This window comes from Verticillium alfalfae, genomic scaffold (genome assembly GCF_000150825.1).
Source record: "Verticillium alfalfae VaMs.102 supercont1.2 genomic scaffold, whole genome shotgun sequence".
Classification (NCBI taxonomy): domain Eukaryota; kingdom Fungi; phylum Ascomycota; class Sordariomycetes; order Glomerellales; family Plectosphaerellaceae; genus Verticillium; species Verticillium alfalfae.
The window spans coordinates 2,724,179-2,749,691 of NW_003315037.1; the positions used below are offsets into that span (position 1 = coordinate 2,724,179).

Here is a 25,513-nt window from a genome sequence, read left to right on the forward strand (position 1 = left end):
TTCTGTCCCGGCCCTGCAACAGCTCTTCTTCGAGGAAGGCTCTGTCGGCAAGAACAGCGTCACCAACGCCGTGCAGTCCAGCGTAACGTGGCCGTACCTCTGATCCTGGTCGTCCTCGGCGCCAACCTGGCCCGCAACACGCAGAAGAGCGAGAAGCAACGTGATCCTGAGGAGGACATTATCGGCCAGAAGCTCCTCATCGCTTCGCTCATCTGCCGTATGCTTCTCCCCACACTCATCATGGCCCCCATCCTCGCTGTCTTCGCCAAGTACGTGCCCGTGAGCATCCTTGACGATCCCATTTTCGTCATCGTGTGCTTCCTCCTTACGGGTGCCCCGAGTGCCCTGCAGCTGGCCCAGATTTGCCAGATCAACGAGGTCTACGAGGGCGTTATGTCGAAGATTCTCTTCCAGAGCTACGTCATTTGGTATGTCCTTCGCCATGATTCTCCTCTTGTTGTCATGCCCAAACTAACAACCTATCCAGGATCCTTCCCTCCACCCTCGTTCTTGTTATGTGTGCCCTTGAGGTTGTCGAGTGGGCCCAGCTCGGCTAGGTCCTACGTCCGTGTCAAACGGATCATCATACGCAAACATTCATCATTTTCCTTTTCACCTCTGTATTAAAATAAGACGATATGTCAGGTCGGTGGCAGCCGCCACAGTCACAGCCCCGAGGATCGTTTTTGGTGCATTTTTGCCCCAAACACTGGGCTGTGCCGGCTGAGCCATTGTGGCTATGAAGAGGTATAGCTGCTGGTTTCGCGGCAGGGCCTGACCTACCAAAGTCGAGAGGCTTCCGGCTGGCGCCGCTGGAGGCGTTTGGAGTGATTTTCATTGATTAAAGCAGCGAGCGTTCCATGTCACATTTCTTTCTTCGAGTAGTTTGAACTTTCGTCGAAATACATATTAAAAGTCAGACTAGCGACTTTCACCACTCGCATCCGTGACCAGTCCCAAGCCCTCACTGATTCCGTTTACCTCACGCCATTGACGGCCGCCTCTGCCGAGCCCTCGGTCGTCGTCGTCAGGACAAAGTCCCGCACGCTACCCTTCCAATCGCTGATCCTCACGTCGCGAATCGTAACGACAATAACCCTGACCTCTTCTCCTGCAACAAAACAGCCGCGTCCGCCGTCCTCGGCCTCAACGCTCGCAGGGCCAAAGCCCTCGTTGTCAAACGTGTTGTTCTCGAGGTGCTGCTCGCGGTAGAAACGCTCCTCGGGCGAGCCGGCGTCGAGCAGGCGGGCGGTGCCGTTGATGGTGGCACTGATGCTCGAGACGGCCGACGTGTTGATGTTGAGCAGCAGCGACGCGAGGGAGGAGCGGTGCTCGGGGCCGGGGGAGCCGCCGGAGGGGCGGCGGGCCGACGTCGGCGGGCGGTGGGAGACCCAGTCGTGCACGAGTAGGGAGACGTTGGGGTTTGAGAGGAGGTTCGTCGTCTTACGCGAGGCCGGGTTCGTCGTCATGGCGATGACGGGCGCCGCGGAGAAGGGCGACGAGGGCAGGTAGGTGTAGTTCATGAGCGAAACATTGGGCACGTCGTCTGTGCAAGTTGCCAAGTGGAGCTGCAGCGCGCGCATGCGTCTTGGTTAGTCTTGGCCGAGGCTAGGGCTCAGGGACGGAAACGAACAAAACGGGCGTTCTCGAGACATTGGACCACGTCCTGTGGCAGGGTTGCTGTGTACTGCTTGTTGGTATCGCCGGCCGAAGCCTCGTAGTTGAGGGGTGCTGTTTCCATTGCGGGGGGTCTCGTGTCGAGGAGTGGCAGTATAAGGAGTTGATCAAGCCTTGTATCGGGACTTCGATAGATTTCAAGGTGCTTTAAATTGATCGCAGTGCTACAGCGTAAGGCACAGCTCAAGTTCGCGTGATTGGCGCTTACAGCTAACGTCCAGGTGCCATGATGATCCGTGGTGGAGGGAATCTCCGTCTGCGTGCTGCCGCGAAGTGCTGCTGACTAAGGAGGGGCATCTCCTGTCCCCAGAACGAATGACGCAAAGTCCAGACACGTACCGACACCTGTGGAGTCAGAATAGCAATGAGGGGGAAAGTAGGCACGGGCCATACCACCTGCCACTACTTGTGCCGTTTGGGAGGAGAACAAGCACGGCAAGAAACAACCAGCGGCTGGCTCCGGCAGGCGGGCACCACCGGCTATCAGCGGCAAGGCACCTTCCCCGGATGGCAACCTCTACAACACCTCGGGATCTTCTTTCCTCTGTCTTTTGTGCTGAGCGATCGAATCCTTTTTCTGTTTCTGTCTTCCCACTCTACCATCTCGAGGAGACACTGGTCAATTGCTGTCCAGGACATAGAGACTTCCTCCTTGACACGTTCTGCACATCAAAATGCGTTCCATGAAGGCAAAGCATCGGCTCGCCCGCCCCCTCCCTCGCCTCTTGTCCACGGCTGCAACGGGCATCTCGGCGTCGGCAGCTCCTCAAATCACTCCCATCACATCGCTCCTCATTGCCAATCGTGGTGAGATTGCTCTCAGGATCCACAAGACTGCCGACAGGCTCGGAATCCGTACAACAACCCTCTACACAGACCCAGACGCCTCCTCCCAGCATGCCGCCTGCTCACCACACTCCCTCTCACTCGGCAACCCCAAGGCCTACCTCGACGGCGACCGCATAATCTCTCTTGCGAAGCAGCACGGTATTCAGGCACTCCACCCTGGCTATGGCTTCCTTTCCGAGAACCCCGCTTTTGCCTCTCGCTGCGAGAAGGAGGGCATCGTATTCGTTGGCCCGCCCGCCAAAGCCATGCACGACATGGGCGACAAGGCTCGCAGCAAGGAGATCATGACCGCTGCCGGTGTTCCCTGTGTTCCGGGGTACCACGGCGCGGATCAAGAGGAGGCACAGCTGCTGCAGCACGCTCGCGAGGTCCGCTTCCCTGTGCTCCTGAAGAGCGTCAAGGGCGGTGGTGGCAAGGGCATGCGCATCGTCTTGACCGAAGACGAGTTTCCCGCCCAGCTACGCAGCGCCAGGCTCGAGGCTAAGGCATCGTTTGGCGACGGCGGCGAGGTCATGCTTGTGGAGAAGTACATCGTGCGTCCGCGTCACGTCGAGGTCCAGGTCTTCGCCGACAAGCACGGAAACTGTGTGGCACTCGGTGAGCGTGACTGCAGTGTGCAGCGTCGTCACCAGAAGATTCTCGAAGAGTCGCCCGCACCCTGCCTAGACGAAGCCACGAGACTCGATCTCTGGGATAAGGCGCGGAAGGCTGCTTCCGCCGTTGATTACGTCGGCGCTGGTACTGTGGAGTTTATTCTGGACCGCGACACTGGCGAGTTCTACTTCATGGAGATGAACACTCGTCTGCAAGTTGAGCATCCCGGTCAGTGAGATGGTCACTGGGCACCGATCTTGGTTGAATGGCAGCTGAACAATTGCGGGCTGGGCGAGAAGCTCTCCCATGACACAAGAGGAGATTTCTGAAGCCATTTCTCAACGGGGCGCTGCAATTGAGGCGCGTATATATGCCGAGAGTCCTGAAAAGGGCTTCATGCCTGACTCTGGCAAGCTTGTCCACCTTACCACTCCTGCCACCGATCCCGACGTCCGTATTGATGCCGGTTTCGTCCAGGGCGACACCGTTTCCGAAGCCTACGACGGCATGATTGCCAAGTTGATTGTGCGCGGCCGCGACCGTGAGACGGCTATCCGTCGCCTGGAGCTTGCACTTCGCGATTATGAAGTGGTCGGTCTGAGCACGAACATCGAGTTCCTCAAGCGCATGTGCCGCTCGCCGGCGTTCATCGAGGGTGATGTGGAAACAGGTTTCATCGAGAAGTGGAAGGATGAGCTCTTTGCGCCTCGAGTGATCACCGACGAGGTCTTTGTGCAGGCAGCTCTGGGCTCGTTGACGGCGCAGCTCGCGAGCGAGGAGCCCCACGGCGGCAGTCTCGGGGTTCGGCGCGCCAAACACAGCAACAGAGCGCAGTTTTGCGCTCAAGGGTGCTAGACGCATACTCAAAGCAGGATGGCGAGGTTGTGCAGGGTCACAGTCAGCCAGACAAGTCCCGGCATGTTTAGCGCCACTGTGACGAGGCAGGGCGCCGAGCCAGTGGTGATCGAGAAGATTGCATGCACTTCATCGACACCGAAATCCCTGGCAACCAAGCTGACAACCTTCTTCCCCGGCGAGAGGATACACTCCACAGTAGTCAGGACGACACCAAACGCAACCGAGACTCAGGACTCCAAGGTTGTCGTGTTCCAGCACGGTGTGAGGACAGAGCTAGCCCTGCTGCCGCCCAAGTGGTTCGAGAAGGCGCTGGGCCTCAAAGAGATTGCTGCCTCTGTCGTTGCGCCGATGCCGTGCAAGGTTCTGAGAAACGAGGTCGCTGAGGGCGAGGTCGTTAAGAAGGGTGCGCCATTGGTTGTGTGAGTCCAGCTGTTTCTCTTGAAGTATCGCTGGAGAGTTCGCTAATACCCGACAGTATTGAGTCGATGAAGATGGAGACCGTCATCAGGTCACCTCAGGATGGTGTGGTGAAGAAACTGGCACACAAGGAGGGGGTAAGTGGAAATCCGTATCAGCTTGGTGGAAATTGTTTACTGATGACAACTAGGACATTTGCAAAGCTGGCACGGTGCTTGTGCTCTTTGAGGAAGAGGCCGCCGCCAACGAAGCGTCATGATTTGAATAGCACATGTGACGATTGGGTTCATGGTCATGGATGGCGTTTTGGATATCTGGATCAAGAATACATATTCTCGTTGTTCACACCTGTGTTGCTTGTCGCGCGTTCACCCCTGGAGGATTGACATCCCAATCTCTCCTGCTTGGACTGCCTAGTTGGAGGTTGACCTTGATGGTCCATTGCCCAAGTCGCACCCATTGGCACAGCAAGGGTGTTCGACTGATGGAAAGTTCGTCGACGGCGGGGAAGCCGGTATGGAAACAGAACTGATTGCCTTCCATGCTTTAGCTGCCTCCATGGCCTGCAGCTCGGGCCGTCCGGATCGGTGGTAGAACATCACCTCGTGGCAAATTTGTTGGTCAAGGCGATGAATAAAAGCAGACAGGCGATTCCAGAACTGAGGGGGCTTTGGATCCATCACCGTTGGCCTTCCTATTCAAGCTGGGTGTCGGTAGGCCGATGCCGGATTGACGTTTGCCAAGACCAGCCTCCACCAGCAGTGAACATGTCGATTGAAGTTGTCGATTGGGCAACGCGACGGCAACAAGAGGGGCCCAAGTGGCCCAAATGACCCATCAGCCTGTTCGCCAAGGGCAATGTGCCTGACCCTGGCAGACGTTGCATGAGGTCTCCATACGGTCCCATTCGTATTTCCATGTGCAAGGCCCTGACGGCTGATTATGGACATGTCAATTGGTCGGGTCAGCGCCGCTCGGTTCAGACCTGCCTAAAGAGGCAGGAGATCACTCCTGGATCGCGGCCATGACCGCGCCTTAGCGCGGTACTGTAAGTGGAAGCTCAGTGTTATCTGGTTGAGGGCACCTGGGGTGCATTTGCAGCTCTTGGTTGCACGTCGGATGAGCCAGGGTTAGATTCGCCTCGCGCGAGGGCTGATCACTGACCCGAGGAACGGCGAGCGACTTCTCCCTGGCGGTAGCCGTCGGACAGGGGAATGCGGGAGAGTGAGAGCAAGCATAAAGCATTGCGGCATGCCCACTCCCGAGCTCCTCCCGGGATGGATCAAGGACATTCCTCTTGCTCCTCACTCAACCTTGTGTGCCCGCTCACCCCGGTGATACAAGTCAAACACTCGGCTCTCTGTCCCTCTTCGTTTCCCTCCATCACAAAACGAACAGAGGTCGACGCACGTCACTGTCAAGATGCGCTTCTCTACTCTCTCGGGCACGGCGCTCGCCGCCGCCTCGGGCGTCATGGCTAAGGAATTGGCCAAGGATCTGGTCAAGGGCGCCGGTACGTCCTGTTCGCGATGGCGCGCCCAGCATTTGCGCCCAGAAATACGGCTAACGGCCTTTCTGCAGAGCTCTAACGACTCTGGTTACATCCACGAGAGGAACATGAAGCACAAGATGGATGCTTGGATGGGTGAGTTTGACGCCGGCCTCCTCAACTCGGAGGTCTGGCCCAGGCTCAACTACACCAAGTGCATCGACGGCAAGGCCGCCGCTGTGCCTGGCAACGAGCTTCTTACGTTCCGCTGCAAGAACATTGACCTGTACGACTTTATCAACTTCGCCACTCTCGGCTCCCCCAACGGCTGGGACGAGCTCGGTGACGGCAACCTCCTGACCGGCAGCGGTTCGTGGGGTTGGACCGACCCCAAGACGGGCCGTGAGTTTGCCGCCATTGGCATGTTCGACGGCACTGCCTTCGTCGAGATCCTCAAGGAGGGAAGGCTGGCCCAGCTCGGCTTCCTGCCCGTGCCGGCCAAGACCAACCCCAACGCGCTGTGGAAGGAGATTCGTGGTTTCAAGAACTACATGATCATCGGCTCTGAGCTCCCCGGCCACGGCGTCCAGATCTTCGACATGAGCAAGCTGCTCACCGTCAACGCCTCGGCCGGCCCTGTCGTCTTCGACATTGTCAAGGACGTCACGGCCCATTGGAAGGACCTACCCAACGGCCAGACGCACAACATCGTCGTGGACGAGGAGAACGAGTACTTTGCCGCCGTCGGTGCCCGCCCCAGGACCGACGTCTGCAAGTCCGGTCTCATCTTCGTCGACCTCAAGGACCCCTCCAACCCCAAGAGGCTCGGCTGCAACGGACAGGATGGCTACGTCCATGACGCGCAGTGCCTCACGTACCACGGCCCCGACACCAAGTACGAGGGTCACCAGATCTGCTACGGCTACAATGAGGACACGCTCACCATCTACGACGTGACAGACAAGGCCAACTCCAAGATTCTCTCCGTCACCTCGTACGAGGGTGCTTCCTACACCCACCAGGGCTGGGTCCTCGACGTCAACTGGCAGGAGTACCTCCTGATGGACGACGAGTACGATGAGACGGACGGCCTCAACCCTGCCTCTGACGGCTACCCCGTGACCTACATCTGGGGACATCAGGTCGCTCGAGGCTCCCAAGAACACCGGCATCTACAAGGGTGAGTTTGTTCGCTTTTTTTCTTCTTCCTTTCGTCAATGTTGTACGCAGCGTCGCTGACTGACCATGGGAAACAGGCACTGTCGTTGCCACCGACCACAACCAGTACATCAAGAACGGTCTCAGCTTCCAGTCCAGCTACGGTGCCGGTTTCCGCGTCTACGATGTTTCCTCCATTCCCGAGGACCCCACCGGTGCCGGTGTCTGCGAGGTGAGTTTATTTGCTTTCCAATATTCTCTCGGGTGATTGCCAAGCTGACTCAACTTGCCCCCTTCTCAGATCGCATACTTTGACATCTTCCCCGAGGATGACAACCAGCCCGGCGGCGGCCAGCGTCGAGATGTTTCGGCTCGTGGTCGAGCTACCAGTTCGACGGAAGCGGCTACGCCCATTGTCAACACGATCGAGCGCGGCGTCTACCTCGTCAAGATGACCAAGCGCGCGTCGTGCCCCAAGAAGCAGTCGTGCAACGCCGACAACTGCCTGCGTGCGCTGCGCTCATCCAGCATCAAGGGCCGCCTCGAGGAGAGCCAGAAGTTCTGCGGCGAGTTCACGAAGACGTACGTCAGCGACGTCAAGGTCGTGCCCGAGTTCCGCCTCCAAGGCGTGCGGCACCAACGTCATCTCGCGCGTCAGCTCGGCGTGCCACTGCCTACCTACCCCTACCGCGTGAGCAGGTGAGCGGGGATCATGTAGTAATAGCAGTAGTGTAGAAAGGTCTCCTGGGGAATGTCTCGAGGAGACGTAATGAATGCGAATCACGACTTGATGCACTGTGTGTTCACACGAGGTGATTACCGTGTCTCGTGCTTTGGTTGTCGAGTGCTGTCGAATTTAACTTTGACTTTTCGTGGGCAATCTATTCAACTGAATGCTGTGCAGTAAGCGTCTGATCGTGCGGGCTTTCGACCTGGGAGAAGTTCACATGGTGGAGCGTGCGCGATTGAGTTTCGTTGTCAGTCCACTACTCACTCGACAGCAGCGGCAACCTCCGGATCGCCTGGTCAGGACAACGAACTGTTTTCGGGTAACCGCTCTTCTGTCTGTTTGTCTGGCTGGCTGGCTTGGGGCATTGCTGGGCATACAGCCGTATCTCCGTTCAAACCTTCAATAGAATACGTTCGGTGGACTGGTCCCATCTGACGAACCTAACCCACCTTATGATAAGGCACCTACGGTCAGATCAGAACATTGCCTAATGCAAGGCAGGGGATATTCGCAGCTTCGATTCTTTCCGTCTCACTCACCGGCCTCACTTGGGGTCGCGAAAAACCACGGCCAAGCCGCCTCCCCCAAAGTACCTTACCGTAACAACACAGCATCCACCCAAGACATCCATCTGCACGACAAGGAGAATAAACAACGAGAAAAAAAAAGCAAAAAACCTCCGGGCCTCCGAAAAACCTCCTCCTCATCGTGCCCCTGGCGGATTTGAAGACGCTCCATTGGTCGTCAGCCCCCTTCTGACCGCTCCGAATGCTACCTTGCACTACTTGTACGTTCAACCTACCCTCCGGTCGGCATACCATGTTTTAACCCCAAAAGAAGGAAACTCCCCGTCAGCTCCCCCTCTCCTCTTCCCTCCTCCATCATGCCTTGCGCCTGCATACCCGACTAGTGCAACCCCCCCTCACTCCCCCTCTCCCCTTTCACCCTTCCCAGCGCACAGCATGCCCGCGCTGCCGTGACCCCTCACCCGTCCCTGTCGCCGCGAAAGGGGGGGGGGGGGTTGGAAGAAGGAAACGGAGGGCCAGGGTACCTTGAGGGGGAACAGGAGACAGTGACAGGCGTCGTCGGAATACCGGTCCACGCGGGAACGACACACACAGACATGCAGTCGTGCTGCACGGCGGTATCCCGCCGCCTGGCCTGCCGCCACTGGATTGCTGGAGGCTGGACCGGGGAGAGAGGGCCGCTGGGCTAGCCTTTGCGCTCGAGGATGCGCTCAAGGGGGCGTGTGGCATGCCGGGCAGGCGTTCCGCAGTAACCCCCCAAGAGCCTGCTCGCCTTGCTTGTCGACTCGGTGGAAGCCTTCACATGCATGTTTCTATGCTGTGCTGTGCTGTGCTGTGCTGTGTTTCCTTGTGAGCTACTGTTTCAGAAAGGGGAACCTCGCTGCGCGCCTGGCGGCTGGGACGACATGCGCCGCCGACGGTCCTGCAGAGTCAACGCGGTTTGAAGCATGAACGGAAGAGGTGGATGTATGGTCTCGAAGCGGCCCGGCGGCGATGCTGCGGAGAAGGCAGACGACCAGGAAGGGCGTTTCACGCTACGAGGGGGCCCCTTTCGAGGAAGCAGACGCAACGGGACGGTTTGGAGAGCGGAAGGCATCCAGCTCTCTCAACAGGCCAGCGGGCTGCAGTCCTCACCGACACGCTCGAGGCACGCTCGGTCAGCCATCTCTTCCGAGGGACACTTTCCCCAGCGTGACTGTAGGCTCCGGATCCATGACTCGTCGCCTATACCAGACACCTTGCCGTAGACGCACAGGGGGAGAACAGCCAGTCTGCAAGGAGAAAGCCGCCAGCCACGATGGCCACCACCGAAGAGGGCACCTGCGTGTTCTGTCTCGGCGAATCCGGGGTAGACCAGGGGTGTTACAGCGGCACTCGACCAGGTGCCACGGCACTGGTGGTGCGAACACCAGTATGATGTTCAACACAAAACAACAAAGTTCACGAGAAGTTGGACTCCAGAGTTCCTGTTCAATATCCAGCCCAGGCACCCGGAAAGAAAGACGACCAAGCCACGAGCCGTCAGTCAAGGCACCCTATTGACTCTTCAGGGGTCACAGAGCGACAGCCACTCAATCGCAGCTGAGCGGACATGCATATCCCCTTGCCCCTGCTGTTCAGCCGCTCCTTCTACAGCTCGAGTCGAAGTGAAGCTTCTAGTCTGGAGCAATAGGTTCTGTTACTCGCCATCAAGGGACAATCACGGAACGCACGCTGCAGTATTCGAAATCTTTGGGTTGACGTCAGTCTGGAACATGGTACCAACACCTGTAATACAGAACACTGCATGGCCCGACAAGACGAACCGCTCTCCGCATCGAAAAGTCTACAAGTCCTTTTTCCGGGTCACCGCCGTTATATATGAAGAGACACACTGCACATGACAAAAGACGGGAAACAGTGTAGCGAACCAAGCCAAAGCGAGTAGAATAATCTGGTATATACAGTTTCAAAGTCTGGTGAATCGTGGGCAAGGCGAAGGCGCGATCCAGCCACAAGTAACGGGAGTAATAAGATGAAGTGGCTCGCGTGAGCGGGAGGGTCAAAGAAAAGGGTGGTTGTGGTAGGCGATCCCGGGCTCCGCTCGTGGGTGTATTGTATGTAGAAAGAAGAAAAGCGTGGCTGTGATGAAAGAGCAAAAGCAGAGAGACAAGGGGCCGTATCCGGATCCGATCCGTTTCGCGTAAACGCCGACGCCCCCTGGAGTAGACAAGCAATTATGGTAAGAGAGAGTAGGTGTCGCTCATTGACATGAAGCCCGGCTGGCTCACATGACGATGCACTTGGACTCGTCGCGCTCCTTCTTGACGCTGAGGGCGACACGCGCGGCCTCGGTGAATGCCTCATTGACGCCACGGTTCTTCATGGCCGAGCATTCGAGGTAGCGAGATGCCTGGATACGACGGGCGACCTCGAGGCCCTGGTCGTAGTTGATCAGGGTGGGGTTGCGCTTCTCGCCGGGTTGCGGCGCCTGCGGCTGGCCATCGGCGCCGACGTTCTCGTCATCGTTGCCCTCGCGCAGGTCGCACTTGAGCGCCACAAGAACAAGCTTGACACCGGGACAGTTATCCGCGATCTCGCCGACCCATTTGCTTTCGACGTTCTCGAGCGAGTCCTTGCTGTCGACGCTGTAGCAGAGTACGATCAGATCCGTGTCGTCTGGAAGGCGAGCTTGTTAGCATGTGACAATCACGTTGCGTCGTGAGAATAGAGAGTTCACCATAGGATAGACTGCGGAGACGGTCGAATTCTTCTTGGCCGGCAGTGTCCCACAAGGACAGCTCAATGTGGACGTTATCGACAAAGATATCTGTGCAACATGTCAGATACCAGGGGCGTCCTCAGCAGAACAGGGCAGAGCACCGGTAGCGCGCGTACCATGGACATAGTTCTCGAAGACTGTGGGTTCGTAGACGGTAGGGAAGTATCTGATCAGGCTGTCAGAGCATGGCTCGTGGTATCGCGAAGACGAGTCGAGTTTGGTTTGCCCACATACCCTCTTGTGAAGACATTAAGTAATGACGTCTTTCCGCACGCGCCGTCACCTCTGCAAGGAAGAAACGAGACTTTGGTCAGCCGAAAAACAGTGCGTTCTCTTGAGCCAGCGTGCAGGCGCTCGGCTGCAGGGAGTCTTACAGCAGCACCAGCTTCCGGTTGGCGGTCTTGGAGCCTCCACAGAGCGCAGGCATCGTGGGCGATGTTGGGAAGGGGGGGGAGGTCGAGTCGGAAACGTGAGGGGGCAAAGTCGTCGCAGAGGTCGGCTTCCCAGAGAACAATGGTTTGGGCGGAGGAAGAGGGAGAGAGGAATTCGTTGATTGCTCGTGCGAGAGCGTAGATTGGCCGCCTCGTTTGTTGTTGGCACGAGTCTTCGATGGTGTCTGTCTGGGTTCAGGAGTTGGATCTTAAAAGGTGGATCCTCGACTGCGCGCGCGGGCTCTTGGGTAGGGAGCGGGCGTCTGTGGACCCTGTCAACGGAGGAGGGGCCGGGCAGGAAGCAAGAGGGCTTGGGGTTGTCGGGTGTGATAATCGTGTTCGCGTTAGGGAAAAGTTGCAAAAGAGGGTGAGATTGATCCAGCTGGGAGACTGAGGGTGGGCAGCACGTAGAGTTTGGGACTCGAGAAGAGAGAGATTGGATAGAGCACGCACAGGCTGGATGGAGGTGACGAGTGGAGGGGGCTCAGATCATCAGCAGGCAGTGGCTGGAGGCGACTTCAAGTGGCAGTGGCATAGGCGAGGCGAAGAACGAACAGGACAGGGAAGTCCCCGTCACCCCAGCGCGACCAGGGAAATTGGCAATTGGCCGAGATGCGCTAGGCATGAACGGTACCTGGGTACTTACCCAGATACTTTTACTGCCTGTCTACCGTACCTACCCAGGTAGGTACCTGCCTAGGTAATGGCAAGAATGGGCATGCTCACTGTTTCCCCCCAAGGCCCCTCTCCACATGGTGGGTACCGCCCCCCATCGACAGCGGCAGTAGCGTTGATAGGCCCGCTAGTTCACTGCACCAGCCCACTGCACCAGCCCACTGCACCAACCCACTGCACCAGTCCACTGCACCAGTCCACTGGACGCGCCGCCTGGGAGGCCATTCATCAGAGGGGTTGAGGGGCAACTGAGCGGCGCTATCGATTCGGCCAAGGCACAGCCCGTGGGCACCCACGGGCTCTGGATCGCGCTCAGGGCCACGCTCTGGCACCACCATTTTGATATTCGCCGATCGGCTCATGGACAGGCCGCTAGAATCTCCATGTCTCGTTTCGGACGACCAGATGTCGCCCGCCGAGCAGCAACTCCCTTCTGTGACCTGCCGCTCAAGACACCCTTGCACTGTATTTCTCATCAGGCATGTGGGCACGCAGGCATGTACTGCACATATACTAGGTAGGGTCGGTATGCTGTATTTAGATATCGCGCCTGCAAGTCATCCACCAACATCGCAGGAGGAATGCTGTATGATTTGACGTGCAACCTGCCTGAAGTGGAGCCATGGGAATGGATCCCAGCCAGCCCGTCCCCAAGACGCTTTCTTGTGCTCCCGCTATATCCAAGCCCATCAGCCGAGTTACGCACTATTGGTGACAGGTCAAGCCGTCAAGATCTTGACTAATCATGTCTGCTGGAGAAATCCGAGTCTTCTACTTCTGCAATATACATGTCACATCAGTACTGCTCGTTTGGGAAAAGAAACAAGGCATGGTGTGGATCGTCTGGCAATTGGCGTCTTATTTGATCCCGCTACAGACGACGAGGCCGTTCCTACATTCTACAGCCTCAAAAAAGAAACTGGGCAAGACTGCCTCCCGATCGCCTTCAGTCGTCATCCCGCTGGTAACCCTGCCGACCCCGACCCATCCGCTCCGCCAAGCCCAAATCCCCCGCCTTGCGATGTAGCCGGTTCGCAAACTCATTCTCGCCTCCGTGCTTCGACGCACGTTGCCGCGCCTCATCGTCGGCGTCGCGCGCCGCCTTCTCCTGCTGCGCGAGCGTTGCCAACCTCTGTTCCCGTGACGAGTCGAGCTCCGACGCCGCCGACTGCATCGCCGCCAGCTTACGCGCCTTCTCCTCCTCGTCGGCTTTGTTATCTTTTGCGCCGCCGCCGCCGCCTTGCGCAGAACCTCCGTTCCGCCTGCCTCCGTCAAAATGGCGACGATGCTGGTCTTGCGGCGACCTGTCTGAATGGCGTCTTGGTCTGTCGTAGTTCCGTTCGCGGTCGCCGTCACGTCCACGAACATCTTGCGTGTCATGTCGCTCGTCGCGTCGGCTGTCACGACGATCCCCGTCCCTCCACCGGTCGTCCCGCCTGCCGCCGCGCTCGTGGTGACTATCTCGAGCCTCGCGCTCACGTCGGCGAGGCGACCTCGATCTTCTCTCTCGCCGACGGTCAACGTCTTCTTCCGAGTCATGCCGCCTGCGTTTTGGTGAGTCTCGGCGGCTGCTCCTGCGCCTGTCGTTCCCGTCGTCCGAACCGTCCCTGCGGTGCCGTGACGGGCTCCGCGATCGTGAATGTGCTCGCCTCCGATGCCTTTGTCGCCTCTCATCGTCCGAACCCTCATCCCGATGACGGTGCCGCCTCTTTCTGTGTTTGTCCTCTCGGCGTTTGGACCGGTCCTTGGTCTCCTCTGACAGACCCATATTGGCCAGTAACTGCCGCCGCCGGATCGGATCATTCATCATGGCCTCATATGCTGCCTGCTCTTGCTTCTTGATGGCGAGCATCGGATCTTCGCGCACCTTGGCCGCCGTGTCGCGCGCCGTGTTGGCCGTCTGCAGCGCCATGAAGCTCTCTTGCCCAGCCTGCTTCTCCAGCTTCTTGTGGTCGGACCCCGTAATCAGATTGTCGATGCGCCGCTTGCCAAGCAGGTAGCCCTCCATCTCCTCCGTCGTGCCCGTCTGACCGTTTGTCGGTCCATTGTAGAGAAAGTCGACGCGGTCGATCTTCTTGGTGTGGCCGGCGGCCTCGAGCTGCTTCTGAATCTCTTCGCGCGCGCGCTCCTCCTTCAGCTCGTTGATGCGCTGCTGCGTCTTCTTGCGCTCGTCGAGGGCCTTCTTCTCCTCCTCCCAGACTTTGGCCTGGTTCTTGAGGAGGCCCGGGTGGAAACTCTTCTTGAGGTTGAGATCGCCGCCCATGATGAGCTGCTGGTTTTCGGTTCAATGCGCGTAGTGTTTCGGCAGAACGTGCTTCTGGTGGCGGTGTCTGCAAAATAGTCAGATGGATGTCGATGTACGTTGGACAGGCACCGTAAAAGTTGCCATCCAGCCAGCCTTCTGCTATTCCCCCAGGAGGACCCACTGTCCGATGCTGAGTCATCATATCATTGTCGCCCCAGGCTTTGCCAGGATCTTGGATCGACTGCCTGGCAGCCAATCGATAAGCTAATAAAGCTCCCCGCCTTTGCGCCGTTCAGTGACCTTCAGTGCAGTACAGGCACGCACTGGGAAACGTACCGCATCTATCTACATTGCCTACGCGCGCATCATCTGAACGACTACGAGCTCGATCATCGGACTCTGAAAGTAGCTCCCTGATTATCGAAACGGCCTTGGTACAAGGCCACATCTCTCTTGCTCATCAATCATCAAGGGTCCTTTACCAAGTCGAGCCCCTTCCTCGAACGCGGTTCTCGTCCCACTCTTGGTTGAGAAGCTACCCCTCCGAATCTCGCCATCATGTCCGACGACGACTTCATGCAGGAGTCGGATGACGAGCAGTGAGGCTCGCCTTGCCATCAGGGAACGCACTGAATCGTCCTGCTGACTCGTAGCCCAGATATGACTTCGAGTACGAGGAGGATGACGACGAGGAGACCGGCGACGTCGATATTGAGAACAAATACTACAACGCAAAGCAACAGAAGGTCGCCGAGCCAGAAGAGGCAATCGCAGAATTTCTAGGCATCCCCGCCCTGGAAGACGAGAAAGGAGAATGGGGATTCAAGGGCCTGAAGCAAGCCATCAAGCTTGAGTTCAGGCTCGGAAAATACAACGATGTGCGCCTTCCTCACCGTCGCTTCTCGCCCGTCGACCCTCGCTGACCGTACACTCACTTCACTCGCAGGCTGCCGAGCACTACGCGGAACTCCTCACATATGTCAAGAATGCCGTCACGAGGAATTACTCTGAGAAATCCATCAATAATTTGCTTGATTTTGTCGAGAAGGGCTCAGACTCGACTGAGTCCGGCAAGTGCGTCGAACAATTCTACTCCCTGACGCTTCAGAGCTTCCAGAGCACCAACAACGAGAGGTTATGGCTCAAGACCAATATAAAGCTCGCCAAGCTCCTGCTCGACCGCAAGGACTACCAGGCTCTCGCGAAGAAGGTCCGCGAGCTGCACAAGACGTGTCAGCGGGAGGACGGCACCGACGATCCCAGCAAGGGCACCTACTCGCTCGAGATTTACGTCCTCGAGATTCAGATGTACGCCGAGATGAAGAACAATAAGCAACTCAAGAGACTCTACGTCCGCGCCCTCGAGGTCAAATCGGCGGTGCCCCACCCCAAGATCATGGGCATCATCCGTGAGTGCGGTGGGAAAATGCACATGAGCGAGGAGAACTGGGTTGAAGCGCAGTCAGACTTTCACGAATCCTTCCGCAACTATGACGAGGCCGGCTCTCTTCAACGCATTCAGGTTCTGAAATATCTTCTCCTCACGACCATGCTCACCAAGTCCACCATCAACCCCTTTGATTCACAGGAGACGAAACCCTACAAGACGGATCCTCGCATCACGGCCATGACCGACCTCGTGGATGCTTACCAGCGCGACGATGTCCACGCCTACCAAAAGGTCCTAGAGCTGAACCGTGATCTTCTCGATGACCCCTTCATCGCCGAGAATATTGATGAGGTTACACGCAATATGCGCACCAAAGGTATCGTCAAGCTGATCGCGCCGTATACCCGTATGAAGCTGGCATGGATCGGCAAGCAGCTTCGAATCTCCGAGTCGGAGGTGAGCGATATTTTGGGCTTCCTCATCATCGACCAGAAGATCCAGGGCAAAATTAATCAGCAGGAGGGCACGTTGGAGATCCTGCAGCAGGCCGACGCCGAGAGGGTGAGGGCTATGCTGGAGCTTACCAAGGCAGTAGGCGGCATGTATGAAGCCGTCTTCAGGGATAGCGAGGGCTTCAAATCAAACGATCCCGTCATGGAGGAGGGCGACATGTTTGGCCAGGGCTTCGCGAGGGCAGGGAGAGGCGGCGGGCGACACGCCGGTATGGGAAAACGAGCTGGCGGCAAAGGGGGAGGCACCGCGCTGTGGTGAGAGAGGGTCCGTCTCCTTCCGAGGGTGAAGAAAAGGGCGATCTCGCCACGCAACGTCGTCTTCCTTCTGAGCTTGAGAGGACGTCTAAGACAACGCGGCCACAAGCAGCCGTGGTGGCAGCGATTTCCCAACCTGGACGATAACGGCTCCTTGTAAACCTGTTCGATCGCTCACCCAGGGGGGACGCGTGCATGGGCTGGAAGCCCCACGGCAGGAAGTGAAGACGCTACGGCAGCCTCCCGCTGCGAGTCACCCGATCTGTCAACAAGACGAAAGGGGATACAGATGAGCCCAAAGAAAAGAGCCGGCCTCAACATCATCATGAAAGGGTGAGGCTCGAGAGGGATATTTTGTCGTCAGGGAACGGTGGGAAACGACCCGGAAGACCAAGGGCCAAGACATGCAGGGTCGGCTTCAGGGCAGTGTGGCGCCGCTCCTTCTCGGCGCAGTTGGCTCGTCTCTGTTTTCAGCGTCACTCTGTCTCGCTCTCGCGCTGGGTGCGCAATTTTTAGGACCCCTACCTTATTAGCCAGCGGCTCATCAAATCCTAGCATGTTCATCGAGGGCTGTCTCGTGCAGAGTGCCGTCTCCAACTGCCTGCGAAGAAGTTCTGTTTCGGCTTGACGCTCCCTTCTTCCCCCCTTCCCCTTCCTCAACACCAAGAAAGTTGTATTTTGCGCGCCCGAGACACTCCCGTGGGATCACCGTAGAGAACCCGACCAAGGCAGAAGAATCTGCTCCTGAGTCGGCGGTAAACGACCGGCATCTCGTTCCGGCGAGATATGGCAGAACTGTCGCCGTCGGTGGGCAGATATACCAGATATTACGCGCATGATACTTTCTCAGCACTGTTCCCATGTGCTACGACGAGGCTGCTGTGGCCACGCCCGTTCAGCTTCCCGTGTGTACACGCGACATGGGAAGCCGAACCGGCGGCGTCAACATGTATCAGCCACCTGGGCGAACCTTGGGACTCTCATCAGGTTGAGCAACTTGGTTTCACGGCGCCACTCCAAAACTGACAGGCTGAAAGGGCCGAAATGTTGCATGGCAGTCAACAATCTCGCAACTCTGCGCTGTATTGGGCACCGGCTTCGGCAGTCTAGCAGACAACGTGGAGTGCTCGATGCCCATGTGGTCGCCGCCCAGAGCCCTAATTAATCAGCGCAATTTTTTCTTTTCTTTTTTTTGTTTGTTTCTTGGACCAGTTCTGCGGCCGCCCTGCTGGCGGGCTCCTCTGGCGAGCACTGCCTGGTCCGTGAGGTGCCTCGATCGAAAGGGCCGTTACGCTACAGGGGAGCATCGGTGCGCATCGCTTGACCGACCGAGCTGCCCGCACTGATCGGTGAGACAATTATGCTCTCGCAGCGCTGGCGGGGGTGCGAGCTTGTGGCGGCAGCAAGGGCAGTTCTTCTGCCACGCTGTGACGATTTCTGGGAGCGACGATCCCCCCCCCCCCCCGGGGCTTAGAGGCCTGGACACGCCAATTGTTGTTTTCAAGGCCGTTGTTCTTACGGATCTTGCGCTACCGCGCAGGGGCCAGCCACATGCTGGTGTCTCTCGTGCGGACAAGGTCTTGTGGGCTCCTGCATTCCGGGGTAAGGTAGGGATGTGTGCGCCCCGGACCAGACAGGAGTCCTCACACGTACGGAACCCGCCACCAACCACCACCACCACCACCGCACGATGCGCAGACAACCGGTAACCGAGCAAGGTATTTTGGTACCATGTCATGCATGGTAGAAGTTTCCCAGGAGCAGCCGGACGAAGCCCAGGATGTGCAATGCTCCGCGTCCAGCCCACCGGCCTCGGCCTGAACTGAACCTCTTCGGGTAGGTAGTTGTAGGAGAGAACTGAAACGGCTGAGCCGAGTGGGATCGTCATCGCGACAGCACTGGCTGATCGCCCAAGGAAGGAGTGAAACTCAATATTCAATCATGCACCTCGACAAGGTGCCGGTTGCCGACGGTTTACCACTTTTGTGACGGGGGGATGGACAGTGTCTATGGAATAAGAGCCTCGACTCTTGTGGTGAGTGAGCTGACACTGGCCAGGGTGCGTTCAGTCAATTGGACGGATCGTGGAACAGTATCTTTTGACGTAACAGCTCGTTATGTTTGTGTACTGGCTCAGGTGCGTGAAAGCTGATGGATGCCAAGACGGCGGCTCGGGAGGGACTGTCGTCTGGGGCTTGAAAAGATGCAAGTAGAGACTGTGCGAGGCAGGTCTTCATACTTCCGACCTTTGCTTGCTGGTGGGTGCTGTGGCCTGCGGAGCGGACACTGCTGACCGGGCCACAGTCTGGGTCGACGCGACGCTTTTCGTCTTCGTGAGTAGAAAGAAGACAGAAACACCGGAGAGACAGCGAAGTTTTCGGCGCGTGGACCTTGAGCCCAGATCCCAGATCCCAGATCCTAGATCCCAGACCAAGAACAAGTGGTCAAGTTGTGTCCGGTCCAGATGCGGGCCAAGGCCGGCATGGCGTCCCTTGTTCTCCTGCCATGTCCCCCCCCCCCCTGAGGCGCTTCCCACCAGGGCCGCAAGGGCCAGCTCGTGGCCTCGACTCGATCGACAACTGTATTGTACAAGTATTGCTGCGGATAAGGCATTCACATCGCCGTTGCGAAACGAGTCTTAAAGCCGATGCATGACTGGTGATGGAAATTCTTCTCGCCAGGATCCTGAATCATGTGCTACAATGATCGATGCTGGTAGATATACGTCGGCATTGTCATATTTGACATCATATCAAAATGAGTTCTGTGTATCCATGATCATGACGCCTGAATTCGGGGAAGACATGGTGTCCGGGCGTGGACCGAGGACAGTGACTACGATGGGGTGGGTTGTGAGTCCATGCTAGGGTGTTCTGCTGCCCTACGGAATGTGAACGGCAAGTAGTAGCGTGCATAACATGAGAATGTCCGATGATGAAAACGATATGAGTTGTGACATGCCCTTCTGAAATAGCACAAAGGAACACGTCCGCTAACCAGGTCGGCACGGCGGCTTCAGCGGACCATCTTGAACGCTCCCATGTCCTGCATTGGTGCTATCGCATCCCTGGTAAGAGGGGAGGAAGCCATCCGCAAAGGAGCGAAGGACACTTGGCCGCATCCTCTCGGCAGGCGCCTCCATTCACATGCATGTCGTTTTCCCGGAAAGTTCTTCCTGTCCGTAGCCCACAGGATTGCTCCATTCAGCTCCATTGAGCATGGTAGCGTCTGACAGTAGAAGAACTGGCGAACGATCTGCGTTTGTACGCATATGTGGCCATGCCATCCTAGCTTCTCACTTGGCCGGCGCAAGCCTTACAGTACGCCATATTTGTGGCTGCTTTCGAGGCCAATAAAAGACAAGCTGAATATGCTGTGCCGTAGGGGGACATCTCCGGTGGCTGTCATTCTGGAAGGAAGTGGTACTTACTGGGAGCTGTGGTACAGATAAATGCAGCGAAGATCGTATGCAACCAGCCCAGCGAGGTGGGTGACCGTTATGCCATAGTCTCAGTGATCAGAGCTATGTGGCGTGAAAACAGTACTCTTTGCGAACTGGAGTGGCGGCTGAGCGTGAGTACAGTGGATTGTCCACGTTCACTTGGCCGTCGTGACATGACTGATCCCCCGCAGCAATATAAGGGTCATTTATTCGTGCAGTACCGGTGGAGTGTAGTGTACCCGTCTAGACGTCGGTCTTTTGTACCATTCACAACGTCGACGTCTTCAACTGGCGGAGCCATTCGGTTCTGCCCAACTGTCATGATTATTCTCGTGCCCATACAGTAAGGCACCGCGGTGATGAACAGCCTGCTTCTAACTATAAGCATGTTGGTCGTGCCTCTGCAACAGTGTCAAGTCACCACTACCACAGTACTGCTAGGAGCACGAATGGGGAGTGTTTCCGGGTGTGGTGTCTCTCTAGAGAAGAGCGCTTCTCTGAGCCACGACCCCTCACCCGTACGTGACAGTTTGCAACCTTGTCCGCTTCAGCTGCAAGATGTGGTCAAGTCTTGTCACTGTGTGTGTGCCACACACTGACTTATGCATAACATGTAGCCCACTGCCGAAACTTGCACTCGTAATGCAACGCTAGGTGTAAGGTGTTGTTCTTCGGAGTGGTGACGATCAGTGTTGTCCCTTGCCCTGGGCGGAGGGGATCTTTCCCACGTAGGCCTTGGCCACTACCCTCCGGATGTTGGCTTAGAGCAAGGCGGCACCACCAATTGTCAAAATCGAGATTGGCCACCAACCGGTAGGAAGCCGTTGATTCACCAGGACAATGCTGGCTTACTAGCCAGTACACATGCTTCCCCCCACACCCTCTTGTGCTAGCCAGCGGCGGGAATTAATCTGGGATCCCCTAACCCATGGAAAATTGGACGGTAGCGTAGCAGCGGCCAGGCCTCTCCTGGCGGGGTTGCGTTTGCCAGAGAGGGGAACAGCTGGCGGCAACCAAAGCAAGAAAAGCACAGGTTTGCACGAGGGCTACGAGCACAATGTTGCCTGATGTTTTCAATAGCGACGGCGGTTGATTTCAAAAGTCAGGCCAGCAGGCATCGTGGCTGGTCGGATGTGGGCGCCCGTGTGCTCCTGAGCGTCGGTGTGCTCCCGAAGTGCTACCGCCTCCTATTTGCTCCTGAAGCCAGGGATCTCAAACGGAGGTGATGATAGCAAGCGGTGGCCGTCGAAGGCCGTCGCCCAGTTTCCTACTTAAATAGATGGTGGTACAGTCTGGATAACCCAATTTGATGATGAGGCAGTCCAGGTTGAATGCCAATAGTCGAGGTTCGTGTTCATCTGCGGGGGAACATGACAGGTCCATGTGACGTGCCAGACGACAGAGGTCAGAAAGTGCAGATCAATAGATGGCCGCCAGTGCCAACCCAGCTTGCCCCACTGTCAGTCTAGGAGGATGTTCAGAGGATTGACGAAGGGCAGGGGTGCGGCAAAGGGATGGCCAGGCGCCGAGAGTCTAGCCAAGGCACCAACCCTGGTTTATTGTCCATGCCCCGTTGCCTGCCGTGCCCTTTCGTAGGTCGGATCAGTGGGCAGACGTAGATTTCTCGGCCGAGGATAAAGGATTAAAACAGCTGAAATCCGGGATATCGCAGCTTGAGACGTTGGATCGCGCGGTATGTCAAACTGACAAAGCGACATGGAGAGTGGACACGACGGCAGCACGGCTTCTCCAACCGAGAGGACACCGTTGTCGAGCTTGTCGCATTGGGCTGCAGGCCAGTGGTCGGAGCGGGCCGCTGTTCAGCGTCCCCAAATGCCAGCTACAGACATACTTTTGGTTTCGGCGGAGCCGTGATGAAAGCTCTGAGCTGGGGGGGCCTTCCCTGACAAGCGGAGAGTAATGTGCCAGGGCTAGGCAATAGGGGAGATAACGGACCGGGATCACTGCAGCTGGAGGGACGGGAGCAACGTCAGTAGCAGCAGGAACCGTAGTTTGGAGAAGGCCACGGTCCACAAACCATAGTCCATAGCGAAAACTTGGGGAGGATCCCCCGTCTCCCGCACCCACGTCAGGACTGGACTGCGACTGGGGTCGTGAAAGGTACGGCACGCAATGCAGCACGCGCAGCAAGTGAGAGGTGAGAAGGCTCATATGTTGTCGTCGTCTCATCGAGGCTTGTCCGACATCAAACCCCCCAGGCGTCGCTTCTCCTTCAACAGTGACCTCCCCCGCCCCTCAAGTCGAATGTATTTCCCCCTCTTTTCGATGCTCACATCTAGCTTCCCTATCAACATATTCGCCCGTTCGCCTCGATTGCTTGTGGAAAGTCGTTCCTCTGATCATATCCCTAACGGCATTGTACCAACGGAGCTTGAGTTCACTTTCGGTCTTAAGGACCATATCTGACTTGTTGCTTGGCACAGAGTGACGATCGCATTTGACAGGGCAGGTGAAGATCGACCATACTCGCCGCTGCCGAGTCTTTGTTCGACGCTGAGGCCGAGCCTTCTGCGGCAAGAGCACGCAGCAGCTTCGAAAAGGGGTGTGTGTACGGAAGAGCAAAAGGCTTTCGGGCTTTGCTTTTGTCTGATACTACGGTCAGGTTGTCGATCACGTTTGAAGCGCGAAAGATTCGATCTTGGGTTGACCCGCGGGCGTTCTTGCCCGTGACAGCCGAGAAAACTCAGGTGTCTGCGCGGACAAATTGTCGGGTGCAGTCTACCAGAGGGTTTTCCGTCCCCTCGCTTGCCCGATATCTTGGACATCCAGTGGGAAAGGAGAACACTTACTTTCAAAGTATCACCCCTGCGAACGCTGAGGCCATGTTCCAACCTCAGCCGACACCATTTGGCTCGTCGTTCTACACCCCGACAGAGTCGACAGCAACATACGACGATGGAGTGCCGCTCGACATTGTTCTAAGTGCCGAGTACGCCTATGCTCCGTCTCCTGTTGGGGCTCTGGAGCAGAACGGAGGAGGACCGCCGCATGCCATGCCAGGGTCGGGATCTGGGTCTGGGTCTCAAAGCGGACCAAGCCGCGGACCTGGCCGTGGCCTGCGACAACAGCAACAACAACACAGAATAGGATCAGAAGAAGGTTTCGATGGGCCGAACTCCAGGCCGGCGGCGTGTCCAACACGAGGGCGCGACCGTGTTCATAGGGGGGGCTCAGGGGAGTTTGGTGTTGGTGGTGGGTTCGGCCTCGAAGGGCAAGTCAGGAGTCCAGTATCAGCACGAACAGGACGGGACAACAGACGGGGGAGTGCCAGCCATTCAGCCGACATGGCGGGCAGCAGGTACGACCAACACCAGCAGCACACATCACTACTTCCCGTCCTGTTCTCTTCGTCGGCGTCGCATGGCGCCGGCGCTCCTGCTCACTCTCCTGCCTCTGCTCCCACCACTGCTCCTGCCGCTACCGCTCTTGCTCTTGCCCCTACTCTGGCTCCTGCCTCTGTGTCTGTGTCTGCGTCTGCGTCTGCCGCTGCCGCCGCCGCTGCCGCCACGTCAGGTCAGTCGCAGGAACCCCACGGCCCATTGCACCTGCCACATCGGCCGCAGCAACAGCAAGTGCATCCGCTTCAGCGCTTGCCCCAGCGCCTGCACCAGCAGCACCCTGGCCACAGCCTTGGTCTCAGTCATCAGCACCCGCATCCGCACTCGCACGCCCACCAAACGCACCAGCAGCTCCAGCTCCATCTCCTCCAACAGCAACACAATCACAATCAGCAACACCCTTCGCTTGCACCATACACCAGCAGCTATCAGCGCAACCGAACACAAACGCAGGCCCAGGTGCAGACCCATTCGCAGACCGACCACCAGCACAAACTTGCTGCCAATCCCGGCTATAATATCCCCAGCCCGGCCGCCTCCGCCGCCTCGTCGTGCAGCAACTCCAACAACCCGCCCTCGACCTTGTCCTCGTACAATCCAAATTCTAACGCCCACGCCGTTGCGACGCCCGCCTCATCCACCACCTCTGCCTCCGCACCAAACTCCGCCTCTGTCCGTGCTCTTTCGGCCGATATGGCTGGCGACTCCTCGGCCGATGCTGCCTTTCACGACGACTTGGCAGCTCAACAGAGGGCTGCTGAGAGCTACCAGCCTGACCTCCAGGTATGTCCGGTAGACCCTGCGAAGTCGCGCTCATAATGCCTCGTCGGTCCCTCCGCCCGCGTCGGGACCTCTCCGTCTCCGCGCCCTCCTCCCGCAACACAACCCAAATTTCGCCTTGCCCCTCGCCCCAGTCCATTCTGAACCCTAGCCGCACGGCCCGATCCTGATGATCAGATCCGATGCGGGCCCCGTTGCATATCCCCTCCTAGACCCTTCACGTTTTTGTGTTTCAAATACGGCGCCACAAAATCACTACTTGAAGTGCCCATCATCGCATGTGCTAACCTTGGTCTCAGGGTCCTTTGATCGGGGATAGGCTCACCAGCAATGCCATCACCGCCGAGTATGCCAAAGCTGATCCTGTCTATGTTGAGAAGACGATCGTAAGTACATGCGATGCCCACACGGTTTATGATCTGCCAGCCCGTCGACTCGCAGCATCAGGCGCTAATGATCGGGCCCTCTGCGCCTTGTCTGTAGAACCTGCCACAGACATACTCTCATTATCGGCCAGTCCAAGGCGATGGCAACTGCGGATGGCGAGGTGAGTTGGCTTGGGATGCATCCGAGCAAGCAGAAGGCTGCGAATTCTTCCCCCTCAACATGCTCAACATGCTACACATACCCCGCATTGCCTTGGGCGACGTGCTTGGTCGCAGCAACTGGGTGATCGTGAACCAGGGCTGACACTATTGTTAATTCAGCAATCGGCTTCAGCTATTTTGAGCACCTCGTGTTTGCTGGCGACCCCGATAAAATGAGTCAAGAACTTGCCCGCCTCACCAGCCTCAACAACTACATTGCCAATGTCGGTGGGTACGACTTTGAGCTCTTCGAGGACATGGTCCATGAGACGCTCTCTTTAATCAAGGATCTTGCGGATGTTGTGACAGATTCGGCTACCGCCATGGCACTCCTGATGACACGATTCAACGACGCACAATGCTCTAACGCTATTGTTTACCATCTTCGTTTACTAGCCGGGTCTTGGTTAAAGGGCAATTCGAACGATTTCGAGCCGTTTCTTGTCGGCAGCGGCGGCCTCTTACAGTGGTGCAACGAAAACATCGAGGTCCCTGACCGCGAAATTGACCACATTGGCATCACCCTCCTCGCGAACATCCTACTCAAACCCATCGGCTTTGTTCTCGAGATCACCTACCTCGATCGCACACCCGGCTCACAGGCCAATGTCTACCGACTGCCCGAAGAGGCCACAGGCCAGGACCCTGCCAACCTTGGGCCCATCATCTACCTTCTGTACCGGCCCGCGCATTACGACATTCTCTACCACAAAATGTCGTCCCGATTCCCGAACCCTGCAGCCGTGCCCCTGCACTCTGAGCTGCAGGTCAACAGGG

General features: G+C 57.3%; 8 protein-coding genes across 8 annotated transcripts in view; 5 read left to right on the forward strand and 3 right to left on the reverse strand.

Moving 5' to 3' along the window:
- The window catches only part of VDBG_02304 (auxin Efflux Carrier superfamily), a gene marked incomplete at both ends in the record, with an annotated part of 1,910 nt that extends 1,353 nt beyond the window's left edge, over nucleotides 1-557 (forward strand). Inside the window, 2 exons of the mRNA XM_003008070.1 lie at nucleotides 58-428; nucleotides 488-557. Of these exons, the coding sequence (XP_003008116.1) occupies nucleotides 58-428; nucleotides 488-557 (441 nt within the window). The remainder of the gene's footprint in view (nucleotides 1-57; nucleotides 429-487) is intronic.
- Nucleotides 558-977: 420 nt separating this feature from the next.
- Nucleotides 978-1,741, reverse strand: VDBG_02305 (conserved hypothetical protein; the record flags this gene model as incomplete). The annotated part of the gene is made up of 2 exons (XM_003008071.1): nucleotides 978-1,568; nucleotides 1,634-1,741. 2 exons carry the CDS (start codon nucleotides 1,739-1,741, stop codon nucleotides 978-980), a joined length of 699 nt encoding a protein of 232 aa, XP_003008117.1.
- A 610-nt stretch (nucleotides 1,742-2,351) lies between these two features.
- VDBG_02306 (methylcrotonoyl-CoA carboxylase subunit alpha) lies at nucleotides 2,352-4,654 on the forward strand (the record flags this gene model as incomplete). The annotated part of the gene is made up of 5 exons (XM_003008072.1): nucleotides 2,352-3,348; nucleotides 3,437-3,921; nucleotides 3,976-4,397; nucleotides 4,454-4,532; nucleotides 4,586-4,654. The coding sequence occupies 5 exons, from the start codon at nucleotides 2,352-2,354 to the stop codon at nucleotides 4,652-4,654; spliced, it is 2,052 nt and encodes a 683-aa protein (XP_003008118.1).
- A 1,163-nt stretch (nucleotides 4,655-5,817) lies between these two features.
- On the forward strand, nucleotides 5,818-7,745 carry VDBG_02307 (conserved hypothetical protein; the record flags this gene model as incomplete). Its single annotated transcript, XM_003008073.1, has 3 exons — nucleotides 5,818-6,956; nucleotides 7,141-7,306; nucleotides 7,344-7,745. The coding sequence occupies 3 exons, from the start codon at nucleotides 5,818-5,820 to the stop codon at nucleotides 7,743-7,745; spliced, it is 1,707 nt and encodes a 568-aa protein (XP_003008119.1).
- Nucleotides 7,746-10,016: 2,271 nt separating this feature from the next.
- On the reverse strand, nucleotides 10,017-11,487 carry VDBG_02308 (GTP-binding protein RHO3; the record flags this gene model as incomplete). Its single annotated transcript, XM_003008074.1, has 4 exons — nucleotides 10,017-10,957; nucleotides 11,019-11,108; nucleotides 11,177-11,295; nucleotides 11,435-11,487. The coding sequence occupies 4 exons, from the start codon at nucleotides 11,485-11,487 to the stop codon at nucleotides 10,566-10,568; spliced, it is 654 nt and encodes a 217-aa protein (XP_003008120.1).
- Nucleotides 11,488-13,112: 1,625 nt separating this feature from the next.
- VDBG_02309 (pre-mRNA-splicing factor CWC25) lies at nucleotides 13,113-14,429 on the reverse strand (the record flags this gene model as incomplete). Its single annotated transcript, XM_003008075.1, has 1 exon — nucleotides 13,113-14,429. One exon carries the CDS (start codon nucleotides 14,427-14,429, stop codon nucleotides 13,113-13,115), a length of 1,317 nt encoding a protein of 438 aa, XP_003008121.1.
- Nucleotides 14,430-14,969: 540 nt separating this feature from the next.
- VDBG_02310 (COP9 signalosome complex subunit 2) lies at nucleotides 14,970-16,572 on the forward strand (the record flags this gene model as incomplete). The annotated part of the gene is made up of 3 exons (XM_003008076.1): nucleotides 14,970-15,010; nucleotides 15,070-15,289; nucleotides 15,358-16,572. The coding sequence occupies 3 exons, from the start codon at nucleotides 14,970-14,972 to the stop codon at nucleotides 16,570-16,572; spliced, it is 1,476 nt and encodes a 491-aa protein (XP_003008122.1).
- A 6,743-nt stretch (nucleotides 16,573-23,315) lies between these two features.
- VDBG_02311 (ubiquitin thioesterase OTUB1) overlaps nucleotides 23,316-25,513 on the forward strand; it is a gene marked incomplete at both ends in the record, with an annotated part of 2,755 nt that continues 557 nt past the window's right edge. Inside the window, 3 exons of the mRNA XM_003008077.1 lie at nucleotides 23,316-24,152; nucleotides 24,645-24,696; nucleotides 24,857-25,503. Of these exons, the coding sequence (XP_003008123.1) occupies nucleotides 23,316-24,152; nucleotides 24,645-24,696; nucleotides 24,857-25,503 (1,536 nt within the window). The remainder of the gene's footprint in view (nucleotides 24,153-24,644; nucleotides 24,697-24,856; nucleotides 25,504-25,513) is intronic.